General features: G+C 52.3%; 1 protein-coding gene across 1 annotated transcript in view; it reads left to right on the top strand.

Annotated features, from left to right (window-relative positions):
* The first annotated feature begins 5,679 nt into the window (after nt 1-5,679).
* The window catches only part of LOC105448966 (protein deadpan), a 17,021-nt gene continuing 10,432 nt past the window's right edge, over nt 5,680-12,268 (top strand). The window contains exon 1 of the mRNA XM_011687872.1: nt 5,680-6,871. Coding sequence (XP_011686174.1) covers nt 6,707-6,871 — 165 coding nt within the window. The 5' untranslated portion in view covers nt 5,680-6,706. The remainder of the gene's footprint in view (nt 6,872-12,268) is intronic.

The following is a 12,268-nucleotide window of genomic DNA, read 5'->3' as shown; positions in this document are numbered from 1 at the left end:
CAGCCGCTTTTGCCCCGCGGCTGCTACTCTGGCGTCTCCGCCGTGTTCCCATCCTCCTCCTCCTCCTCCTCCTTCTCCTCCGCCTCCTCCAGCGTCTCGTCGTCGCTGTGCTCGGGTGTCGGTTCCGCGCTTTCTGAGAGCGAGCGAGTGAGCAACCGACCGACCGACCAACCGACCGACCGACCGACCGACCAAGCAACCAGCCAACCGACCGCCCGGCGTCTGTGAGAATAATGGGCTTGACGTTCGTGAGTGGGTTCCTCGGCGATCCGGATACATGTACGCTACGTGTGGCGGCGTACCCCGCACTTCGTAGGTGGTTTATATATAGGATACGCGCGCGCACAGCGATACGAGCATTTTCTCACGACGTGCCGCCGGAATCTTTGTTTTTTTTCATATTGACACACACATTAATACCATATTTAAGCTATTGTTGCAAATACTATTTAGAATAGATCTGAATGATTCCAATGTTGGTTTTTGCTTTTTGTGCATCTAAGTAAAAACGAAAATCGGAAACGAAACAATTTGCGAAACGGATAAATCAAATCGATCGACTGACGCCGCGCGGATTAAATCCAAAGGGATTTTCCAAAAATCGATTTCTTCACGATATTCAGCTTATGATTTACGATGTCAGACTCCGACATGAATTCTAATCACCGGAATAAAACGTATTTCTCTTGATTACGACACGAAACGTACGGAAATATATATTTTTTTCGAGAGAGAGATTTATATGTTTGCGGATTAGTTCGATATATCTCCCTGGAATTCGTGCATGCAGCCTGGCCTAGACGTTGATGGCAGGAAATTCTCGATCGGTGAAATTAACGTTGACGTCACTCTCGCGCGTAGGTGTTAACGCGTACTCGCAATATTAATATCAGTTAAAATCGAGCAACACGCCGGGAGAGCCATGCGAGTGGGAAACTTACGAACGTACGAGGCGAACGGAAATGTCGAGATATCGTTTTGCCGAGGTGTCACATTCGATGGGAGAAGAGAAAAAAAAATACTTGAAACTTAATCTCAAAATTCACGTGCCATTGAGATGAACGGCACGAACGAGACACGTTTTCCCCGCGAACGTGCCGTGCCGTTTCTCCCGACGACACCCGGTAGGTGCGGTCAAGCGAGTTTTCAGACGGCACGTTTCGCAGCGGCGAGCCCCGGCTCGAGGCGCGGTATGTGGGTATATATATGTCCATCTATCTAACCAGCGGCGTGCGAGCCTTGCCTTGTGTGGGATTCCCACAGTGGGATGGACTCTCCGCGTCATCGCGCTGCGGCGGCCGCCGCCGCGCCGGCCGCCTACGGCGTGTCCCGAAAGTTTTCGTCGTAAATCAAGCTGTGTGCAGCGCAGCCGGGGCTTTGCAGCAGCGCTCGCGATCGCCCGCTGCGACTTCAATTCAATCCGATGAGCTATCGCTCGCCGTTACGTTAGCTAGACGAAAGGTGAAGGGGGAGGTACGGGCGGAAAAATGGCAATTAGAGTAAGTACAAAGGGTTATCAGACAAGCTGAACGTATATATACCACGGGATATATTAGAGCTTACGCGCATTGAATTTCCGTTGATCGAGGAACGGAAGAGAACGGATGTTGCATGATCGAATGAAACAGGCGTCGGATTTCGAGGAATTCGACTGAGTCGTGAAATTCCGTCGTCGATACAGGACCCCGCGCAGCGACGAGCTTTCCATCTCGCGGAAACGTGAAACTCGCATTCTCCAGCCCCCGCGTTGCTTTTAACGCAGCTTCACAGAAGCATTAGTTTGAGTCATCGGATTCTAATGATCGACAGTGAATTGGCTGTTTTATCCCGCGTCTCATTTGCGAGTCTCACGCGCATAATGGGTAATTGTAAAGCGATGAGAAAGAGACAATTCGAGGCGACGACGTTCCCTCGAGGATATGGACTTCCGTATCTTCCGATAAGGACGTCGTTCGACCGCTACTCCGGACTTGAAGAGCGAACGCAGGCGCGCGAGATTGCTTGCTGGAAAGAGGTTTCCTTCTCTCGCTCTGCCGTGCCGTGCCGAGAAAGTCACCGCGATGAGCGCGTACGAGCCACTGGACGAGCACCAGCATGCGTAAGGAGTTGGATCGTCCGTCCCCGTCGCTCCTCTCCTCTCGTCCTTCTCTCCTCTCTCGTGGCACGGCTACTTCTCACGCATCGACGCAACGACCTTTCGCGTTCATGGAATCTCGCGCGATTCCATCGATTCGCCGCCCGGCGCGGCGTGCGAACGCCGAGGCGGCACGCGAGCGAGCCGCGCTCACTCCGGGCGGGAAAAAAAGGACGTCGAGGAGGGTAGGAGCGGGGTGGAGGAGAGGCGAGCGTTCGACGAGCAAGAAGAGGCGGCCTCCTTATTCGAAGGCGTACCTAACTAGGAGAGAGCATCGGTACGCGGCCACGAACCCGGCGGATGCTATTATTCCCGACGCGCGCGGCGGAGGCACGATGAAAAATACACCCCGCTATTCCTCCTCCCCCGTCCCCGTCTCCCCTCGCTGAGACCGTGACTCCGCGATGTACGGCCGAGGCGGTTGCTTATCGATGCCCCGGGTCGATACCGAGGCGGCGGAGAGCGCGCGGGCAACAACGTGTACGCGCGTCGCCCGCGCACCGGGCGAATCGAGTTTTAAATTAAAAACTCGCTCGCTGATTCCCGCTCGTTTCGCGTCGGCTGAAACTCCGCGGCTGACCGCCGCCGCGTACGCGGCGAGACAGGCACGAGAGGGAAAAAAAAACTGACATTTTCCTGCGAGAATGCGGAAAACTATCGCAAGATGCTACATTGCGATGTACTCGTACCATAAAGAGGAAGAACTTGACACGCACGTGTGATTTAGGACGATTCTGTTTGACGCAACGCTGTCCTTTTTTTTTGTAATTGCAGATGCAATTTTAATTGCATTGACGGCCGACACGTCTGATTGACACTTAAAAATTTTCGTATGCAAGAGATTGCCGCGCTAAATTATTTTCTTCATCTCCTAATTCGACATTTTTTAATGAAGACTCTATGTGCGTGAAAGATTCTTTCGTCTCTCTCTCTCTTTCAGTATATTTAGTATGACTATTTTACATGGCAAACTCTTCTTTTTGTATAGCATCCTGTATATAAATCTCTTTTGTATTTTCAGCGACAAAGTAACGAGACTCCTCTTTGCCACTTCGTAAGCTATCTATCGAGAATCATTAATCAATTGTTTCGTTCAAATTAAGAAGTAAGATTTAAAATGCGGAAAGCCCGATGAGGCTTTCGAAATCAACCATTGTTGTCAGAAAGAGTATCCGTTCATTTCGCGGTTCCCTATAAATGATATGACGCAAATATAAAAGCATTTAATTAAACGATTTAATTATCCCTCTATTTTTCGAAAGGGCAGGGGAGACCGATATTTCGCACGCGGCTTCATTACATTACACGAAGCACCTACCATGAACGCGCCGTTAATCGTCCTCGCGCGTTGCGACGCGCACGCTGTCTCGCCCTCCCACCCTCTCTCCCGCCACCCCTCATCCCCTCGGCGCAATCAAAAAGTACGCGGGCCGAAATAATGACCGTTTCATTCGAAACTCCGCGATTTTAGCTGGCGCGCGTCGACGTATCGGAGGGCCGCCCGACCGACCCGACCCGCCGCGCCGCTCTCGCATGCACGCACGCACGCACGCACGCACGGACGCACGCATGCATGCACGCTCGTTCGCTCACTCACTCGCTCACCCATACATTCGAGAGGCAACGTGCGCGATATGCAAGGCCTCGCGGTACGATCTCGTTTGCACGCACGCCTCGGCGAGCCGGCGGCTGTGTGTGCGCGCGCGCGTGTGGGTAACGCGCGCTTCGTGGCGCGCGTGCCGACGACGGCGAGGCCGTCTCGCTCCCTCACGGCTTTCCGTCGCACGCCTCGTCGCACCACCCGCGCGTCTCTCTCGCTCGACGGCTCGTGTTCCCTCGTGCCCCCGCACTCCGCCGGAGCGGCCGCCAACGCCGCCGCCCCGAGGGCTCATCGCTTCGACGAGCCGAGCGGCGGCACGGTTTGAGCTCCCACCGCGCCACGCCGCCTCTCCCGCTTTCCTCTCTCTTTACTCCCCGTTCCCCGTTTCCGCCTGCCTACCGACCACGGCCCGTCGCCTCGGCGTTTTTCGCTCCTCTTCCTCCACTTCACCTCCTACTCTTGCGGTCGTTTCGTCGCACACGACGTGCCGCCGCTGCCGCCGCCGTCGCCGCCGCCGACGCCGACTTTTCGCGCGCGCGTTGCGAGACGGGGAGATTAAAGGCCGCGCACGCGGTACCCCGACGATTCTTATCGCGTGCCGCGCCGCGCGATGCGTAGAAGCCAAGCGCAACTCGTCTTCTTTCTCATGGCCTGATGCCGTTACCAGCGTGAATCGCACGCGACTTACCATTTGCGCCTGATGCGTAGATCGATATCGGTGATCCGCTAAATGTCAACGATGCATTCCACAGATAATCGTCTGGCAAACGGAAAAACCTGAGGGTCGATCGCGCGTGAAGCAAAAGTTTACTATGCTTTAGTCACCACGTTACTTTCGTAAATTATATAACAGTTGACATTTTAATTTATTTATCCTTCTCTTATTCTAGACTTCTCTTAATCTAGACTTTAAAGAAGAGTTAGATTAGTTGATTCTTCTGTCTCGGTCTATTAAGATTTTTGTTACGATTCCTTATGCATATATATATATATATTAAACACAGCATTATTATACATGTTGTATTTTTTTGGCAATTAAATGAAAATATATCGAAACTTTTTTGTCAAATAGCGCGATCAACTGCATATATTCTGCGAAGTCTCGTGCAGACAAGTAAAAAATGAGAGAGACGACTGTCTTTCGCGCGGTATCCATCTCCGTGAGCATAAACGCATTTAGCCGGCGCTCACCGCGCGCAGCGAGTTTTAATTCTCATTTATCCCGAAACCGGAGGGGCGGGGGGAGGGGCGCAGCCGAACCAGGCATCGATTAAAAAAAAAAAGAAAGCGACAGAAAGAAAGATAGAAAGAAACGGGGAGAAAGAACGAAGGAGAGAACGGGATGGAGAGAGTGGAGAAAAAGATCCACTGATATCCAAATCGGTTCCTGCTTCGACGCCGCTTCACGGTGGCTAGGCAATAAAACGGCCCTGAGAGAGACGGAGGCACGACGTGGCGCGCGACGAGGACGCGGTCGCAAGCGAGCGAGGGAGCGTGCACGTGAGAGAGAAGGACGGGAATAGGAGACGACCGCACGTAGCCGCAGGCAAGGGCGCGCGTGAGCAGGCAAGCGAGCCTTCCGACCGATCCTCCGCCGCTACGCCGCGCCGCGCCACGCTGTGCCGAGCCGAACCTCGCCTCGCTTTACCTCCTCGCCTCGCCTCGCTTCGTCTCGTCTAGCCTCGCCTTGCCGTGTCGTGTCGCGCCGTGCCGCGCCGCGCCGCGCTGTGCCGCGCCACGCCACGCCGTGCCGCGCCGCGCCGCGCCGCGCCACGCCGAGCGGCGAGCCATCCGTGCTCCAGTATCCCCCGCCCCACGCACGACCAACCACGACGCGGTGCCCCTCGTCACCCCCTGCCGTCGCCTCTCGTAGCCGACGCGCGGCCTCGGCGCGCCAAGTTCGCCGCGTACAGCCGCCAGCTACCGCTCGCCGCCTCACAGTCCGTCACCGTCGCTCGTCGCGCGAGCACACGCGGACGTCTGTAGAGTCAGGCTGCACGCGCTGCGTGTGTTTTTGTCGTCGTATTGTTGACACAGTGACAGATTGAGATCAACCCCCTGTGCTGCTCTAGTATGCACGAGGGTGAATTCCCGTGTTGCGTTCAGCTTCAGCGCTCGTAAATCCGCGCGATTCGGGAAATTGATGCAAAAAAAAAATATATATATATATTCGGTTTACTCCGTATTGCAGAGAGGACCCTTTTTTTCCCCGAGGTAGATCGCGACTCGATTGCGATCTTGACTTTACGTGAGTCGGCCCTTCGGGCACGCGGTGTCGGAGATTCAGTGAAAGCGGAACGTTTATTCGTCCAGTCGCGCGAAAACTTGTGAACGAGAGTGCGCTTACGATTTGTTCATCGACTGGTTCACTGCACCCTCGTGAGACAGACCCTGGAAAACTGGTGGAGGGTTCGAGGAGAGTTCGAGAGAACCGAGCGAGGAGCGAGCGTGCACGACGACGGCCGTTTCGCCCCCGTGAGTGACAAGTGGTCGGCGACGCGTGGTTAACCACGTGGCGCGGTGTGTGCGCCGGTACGTGTACGGCCGCCTGGGTGGCGTGAACTTTCGCGGGACTCTCTTTCCCTTGCGTGCGCGTGTGTCGCCGCGGGACAATCGCGCGTGTACCACCCGACACGGACAGGTGACGGGTAAGGTCGTCGGTTGTCGGTCTCTCTCGGCAAGCGGACGGACGGACGCTTTGCGCGGCTTCGTCAAACGAACGACGCGCGTTACGCTCTAGAGTCAGGAAAGTTAACAATCCGACCTTCAGCCTATCGGTTTCTCTCTCGAGAGCATGGTGCAACAGTGATCAGTCCGCCATATATCATCGCCGGTGCCAACAGCAAAGGGGGTCCGTAGGTGGTAGTCTTGGTCTCGCAGCCGCCGCGAGATGCTGAGAGCCTCGGCCGTTCAGTCCAGCCAATCACGTAGGGTGCTGCGATCTGTGCCGAGGGCCGTCGCGGCCTGCTAAGATGACCGCGCGTCTACACTCGCTGAGGCACCAGGAGAAGAAATCAGCCGGCAACAGCCACAGGCAGCATCATCAGCATCAGCAGGCCGTGCATCAGGGTCCGAGCCCAGCACCGAGCCCCAGCCCCAGCCTCAGCCCGAGCCCGAAACATTCGGACGGACGAAGAGTGAGTATTAAAGTAGCATTGTATTTTAAAACGAGCGCCAAAAAGTTTCGCCTATCGTCTTTCGCTCTCCGAGACCGAGGGACGAATTTTTTTTTTTTTTTCGTTTAAAAATCGTATAATCTGCTCGCATGTATATGAAATCTCGATTATTAGCGGTATATTAACATTAATCAGGGAGAATGAAATGCATGTGAGAGTTTAGAATAGAAATTGTAGCGCAAGCGCAAACGTATGGATAATTTAATCAGAGGTTTTAAGAATGAAAACAAAGGACTGAGTCGAGATCATGTGAGGATGCGATACCTTGCACCCTTTGCAACGCACGCGACCATGCGTTCCAGAACGCAATTCACCCTCTGCCACCCAATTTACCTCCTGCGCACTTAATCGCAAGTCCGCTAGTGTGACGCGAATCCGATACCGGACACGTGCGTCGTTTACACAACCGCGCTCGTCGCCCAATCCCTACGTGAGAATTCGCTGATTTGTCAGTTGGATTCCGTATACCCTTCGGGCGTACGAAAAGCGCGGCAACATGATACTAGCGATAAATATGAAATGCATCGCTCCGAAAAAGAATTTACTGGCGGAAATACGGAATTTTTCTTAGTGGAAAAATTAACTGTCACTTTCTCCCTATCGCGATACATTTCCCGCAGATTTAATTTTATTCACTAAGCTACACGTATCAAAATACTTTCTGCCTCGGCTGCGAAATAAAGATTTAGTTATCTTCTATCAGCATTTTTAGACCTTGGTATTTTCACATGGAAATGTCTGATTACATATAATAAAAATATTATATTTATATCACAAATACGATAACGAAATTATTTTAAGATCAATGGTAAATCATTGAAGTCCACGATGTCATTTTTTACGCATCGAAATGCGTAGGAATGCAAAGGAAAAGACCGACGTTGCGAGACTTCAGCGAATCGCGTGGCGTTCAGCATGACTCTAGGAAAAGTTGGTGATAAAAAAAAAATTGCGGCAAAAAGGAGCGTTACTTCTGACCCTGCATCCTCTCTCTAATCTCTGCGCGAAGTGGGTCAGTTTCGCAACGCGGCAGATTCCGCGGGATTTCGAAGGTCCGACCTTCGCTCGTTTCCGGATCGTTAAAAAAGAAAAAAAAGCAAGCGCGCGCGCGGCGGTGGCGATAGATACGGCGCGCGCGGAGCATAAAACGGATATCGCTCTCCACGTGGACGCGCCGTTAAAATCGCAGCTAAATGGCGAGACACACACGAACACGTCGAGCTATTAAGCGCCGGAGATACCGCGTGCCGATTGGCGAGATTAAAATATACCGTCGGAAAAGATAAAATTCTCGATACGTTGGAACCGACCGTGTATCGTCGTCACGATCGGCATAATTCTTTGTGTAATTAAATATTGCCTACACGTCGAGATGACAAATCTAAAAGACGCAATCGGTTTCCCATGAATTTCCATTATACGGCGAAATTGTAACCGTCAGGATTACTCGCGGAGCACGTGACAAAAGCATTTCCTTACTTCTCCTTGTCGTGCGGCAAAACGCGGCGGGTCGCGAGGGCACGTCGCGGCACGAACGGTGCGTGTCGGTGCCTTGTGACGCCAATTTGCTGTAATTGGACGTATTTACGAGCGGTTATCATACAGATCGTCCGGACCGCTCCCGCCCGCACGGCGCGCCGCGGTGCGGCGCGGCGTCGTTTCGAAAAGCCGTAATTCGGTTTATCCAATTAAATCGCCGGGCTAGAAACGTGGAGGGATATCGCGCGTCGTCCAAAGACCGCGCTGTATTTATGTTGTAACGTCTAGAATACTCTCTAACTATACGACGTAACGTTTCATTTTATCTTCTGCGTTCTTTCCCCAAATTGTATGAAAAATATCACCGCCAAATTCCTCGATAAAAAATAATCCCGAGGATTAACGGCCTCGCGTGACGCGCGAAGGCGCCTCCGCGAAGTTACCGTGAGTACTCGCGCGTGATCCCGCGTGGTGCACGCGTGCGTCAAATGCGCTTGGGTTGCCCTTTTAAGGTGATCCACATTGCGTGTGAGAGAGTACGTTCGCTTGAGCGCGCGCGCCTCGAGCGCGAGCGGCGGTCTCCTATTAGGAAAGTTTCCACGGTGACGAAAAGGCGTAACTTTGTGCACTCGTCTTTATTAGCAGAGTGGATTCGCGGCAGACGTGCTTAATAGCGCAGGAATTTTAGGTGAAAAATTTTTAATTTTCAAAATATTTTCGTTTTAAATGTAAAAGTATTTAAAAAATATACAAGAAGATGAGACTACATATATTAAAAAATTAGTAATCGATAGACGATCATTGAAATGCTTTATGGTTGGTTAATCTTTCGCGTATCTGTACGTATTTCTTTGTGTGAATTTTTGCCTACAAAATATACTTTGCATTCTCCCTTTGCTTTAACCATAGCAAAACATTTAGTCTCCCGCGTACTCTTAATCCGCCGCGTCTTCCCTTCACATACACACACAATGGTATACAATAAAAATTATGAGATTTAAACTTTCTGCTTTATCACGTCTCGTTTTCGATTATCTTTAGGGGACGAAATTTTCCTGCGCTGATTCATGTAGTCTGGTAAACCGAAAGAAAGCAAGACAATCAATTTCACGCATGCAGTGATGCTACGAATGAAAATACAAAGTCCCATTAACATTTTTAAATTCTCGCAATCAGACTGTACTTAATGGTATCAGTTGAGGCGCCTAGACCACCGAAGTCCGAGGATTAAATAAACAATAGCACCTATATAAACGTGAAAGAATTTCCCACGCTTATTCAGAAACCTCCTCCCTTGCTTCGCGCGATAAAAAATTTGTAATTTTTGTCGCGTCGTCACGAAAAAAAATTATCGTCGACGCGGGATTGGAGCGGTGGCTAAGAGAAAATTCTGAAAGAACGTTAATTTTGGGCGATAAAGCCTCGCAGGATTTCGAAATTGGTGGAAGAGGTGGAGGGAAAAGAGAGAAAAAGAACGAAAGCGACGAAGGAGGGAGGACGCGGTGGACTCCGGTCCGTCGTTGGTTTAATTGACGGCACTTAATGGATCGTCGTTATGCCCGGCTTAATTACCTGTCGCTCGTTGCCGCTAGTTCGCGCATTTTAATCGATTTATCATACGCGCGGCGAAGGCGACGACGTGCCCGAATATGACAGTGCAATGCATGGACATGCGATATCACGTTCCCGGAGTCAAACGGAAGCAATTTTGCGCTACGGAATTTTCTTGGAAAATTAACCGTGCAGCCTTTTAGAAACTAATTCGAAGTAGCACACTGCAGCAGTCTTAACACTCTTTACGGAAGTATCTATGCGTCTGTAATAAAAAAAAATACAGAATTCATTATTTTTTGTATCTATAGGAATGCTATTAAGCTTGATATTTTCTGCCGGTGTTCTGCGGTTGACACAAAAATTTTTCTCGTTAAAGATATGACGCTGTTGATGATTCCTCGCGTGTTACACATGAAAGCGATTCACGATAATAAGTCTCGTATATTTACGTAAAGAATTTACCTGTTCAGAAGCGCTCTGCAGATCGGGTACGACCTTAAAGCCCCGATATACGCAATGCACCGAAAAAAATGACCGTGACCGACCCACTATTAGCGATGACTGTTGTTAAAACAGTCTGACTGGGGGGGAAAAAAAAATTCCGGCGGTCCGCGAGGTGGTTTGCACGTCGATGCTGATTCACAATGCCGTCGCCGCCGGTACGTGACGCGAAGTCGCAAACAACGAGAATGTGATTTATCGCGCGTAACGCGCTAATCGGCGGCACCGTCAAAGTCACGCCGTCACGCCGCGCTCGAAGCCTGTCCCCTTTATCTCCCTTCTCTTTTTCCGCGCTCGCGCGCGCGCCTATCTTTCTAAGTCACGCCAAGCTGAAAGAGCGCGTCACGACGATCGCGGAATTATCTTGAGGGATACAATTTTTCGGTAGCTATCGGAGGCGCGGTGAAATCGCCAAAGTTTCGTCGAAGGAATCTTTCTCTTTGGAAAAAAAAACATCTGTGATGAGCAGTAATTGACGTTCTAAGAAGAAAATGAGATAGAGCGAAGAGAGCGAAATTTGATGTTACTGATAATTTCGCGTATCCTCCAGCGATTATAATAAAAAAAACCGCGAGACTCAAGAGCGCCGACGATAAACACTTTTCGGATCCTCCCTCCTCCCCTCTCTCCAGAGCGTCGTCAGCTTGCACTCAAGGAATGGAATCGAAGCGGGAGGAAAGGGAAGAGGGAGAACAAATGGTCCACGACTAACCCAGTTTCAGCCTCCGAATCGTCGAGGCGTAATTTAAACGCCTCTATTACAAAATTCCTCTCTCGCTTCGCCCGCAGGCGCACGCATCCCATTCGTACGGATGCGGATGCACAGATACGCACGTGGAAGAGCAAGTGAGAGAGATAGAGAGAGAGAGGGGGGAGGGGATCCCGGCGGCACCGAGAGTCCACCGACAGACGCGCGTCTCACCCTCCTTCCGTCGCGTCCCCCTCCCTCCGCGCCCGTCGCCGCCCTTCATGCGCGCCTCTCGTAATAATAGAAGGACGCGACGGAGCAAGAGTGCCGCGCCGGTCGGCGGCGATGACACGCGCGGCATACACACACATACGGATACACGCACACGTGTGCGACACACGCATGCACGCACACGAATACGCATGACCGCACGGCGGCTCGCTCGTTTGTTTACCCGTCGCGGCGCTCCCGTGTGAACGCACCGCCGCCGACTTCGCCTCGTCTTCCTCTCCGACCCCCTTCTCGCCCCTCCTGATTCCACCTTCTCGGCTTACTCTTCGTCGCCCTCGACGTATCTGCGGTGGCCCCGCTCCGCTCCGCACGCGTCCTCGCCTGTTATCCTTCTCGCCGACCGTCATCTCCGCCTCTGTCACTCTCTCACGGCGGTGAGTCTCGCAATTCCCTCCCTCCCCCTCTCCCTTCCCCTTTCTCGTTAGAGCCGACTTTGCCCGTCTTCGTCGTTCCGCACGTCGCTTCTGCTCGCGATCCCCCGTCTCCGTCTCTCCCGTCGCCCGTCCATATCTATCGTCGTTTCTCTCATCCTCTCTTCGTCTCTCTCTCTCTTTCCGTGACGCCCGTAGCTCTCTCGCTACCTTCATCTCTCACGGGGATACCCGCCGGCGTCTCTCTTCTCCCCGCAACACGGTCTTCTCTCGCTCCGCGCCGTGAATATCTGTCGTCTCCCGCCTCGGCGGCGGACGTGCCTTTGCCGGTTCGGCCTCGCCATTTCGCACGCTATCCTCTTTCCACGTGGAACGTATACGTCGGCGTTCTTACTTTTTGTGTCTCTCCGCGAGAGCGGAGTCCTCCGTCTCTCTCTTCCTCCTCCAGATCGTCTCTCTTCCCCTCTCCCCCCC

Source organism: Wasmannia auropunctata, unplaced genomic scaffold (genome assembly GCF_000956235.1).
Source record: "Wasmannia auropunctata unplaced genomic scaffold, wasmannia.A_1.0 LD336078.1, whole genome shotgun sequence".
Taxonomy (NCBI): Eukaryota; Metazoa; Arthropoda; class Insecta; order Hymenoptera; family Formicidae; genus Wasmannia; species Wasmannia auropunctata.
The sequence above is the reverse complement of the archived record's forward strand: the minus strand, read 5'-3'. Positions and strand labels throughout refer to the sequence as shown.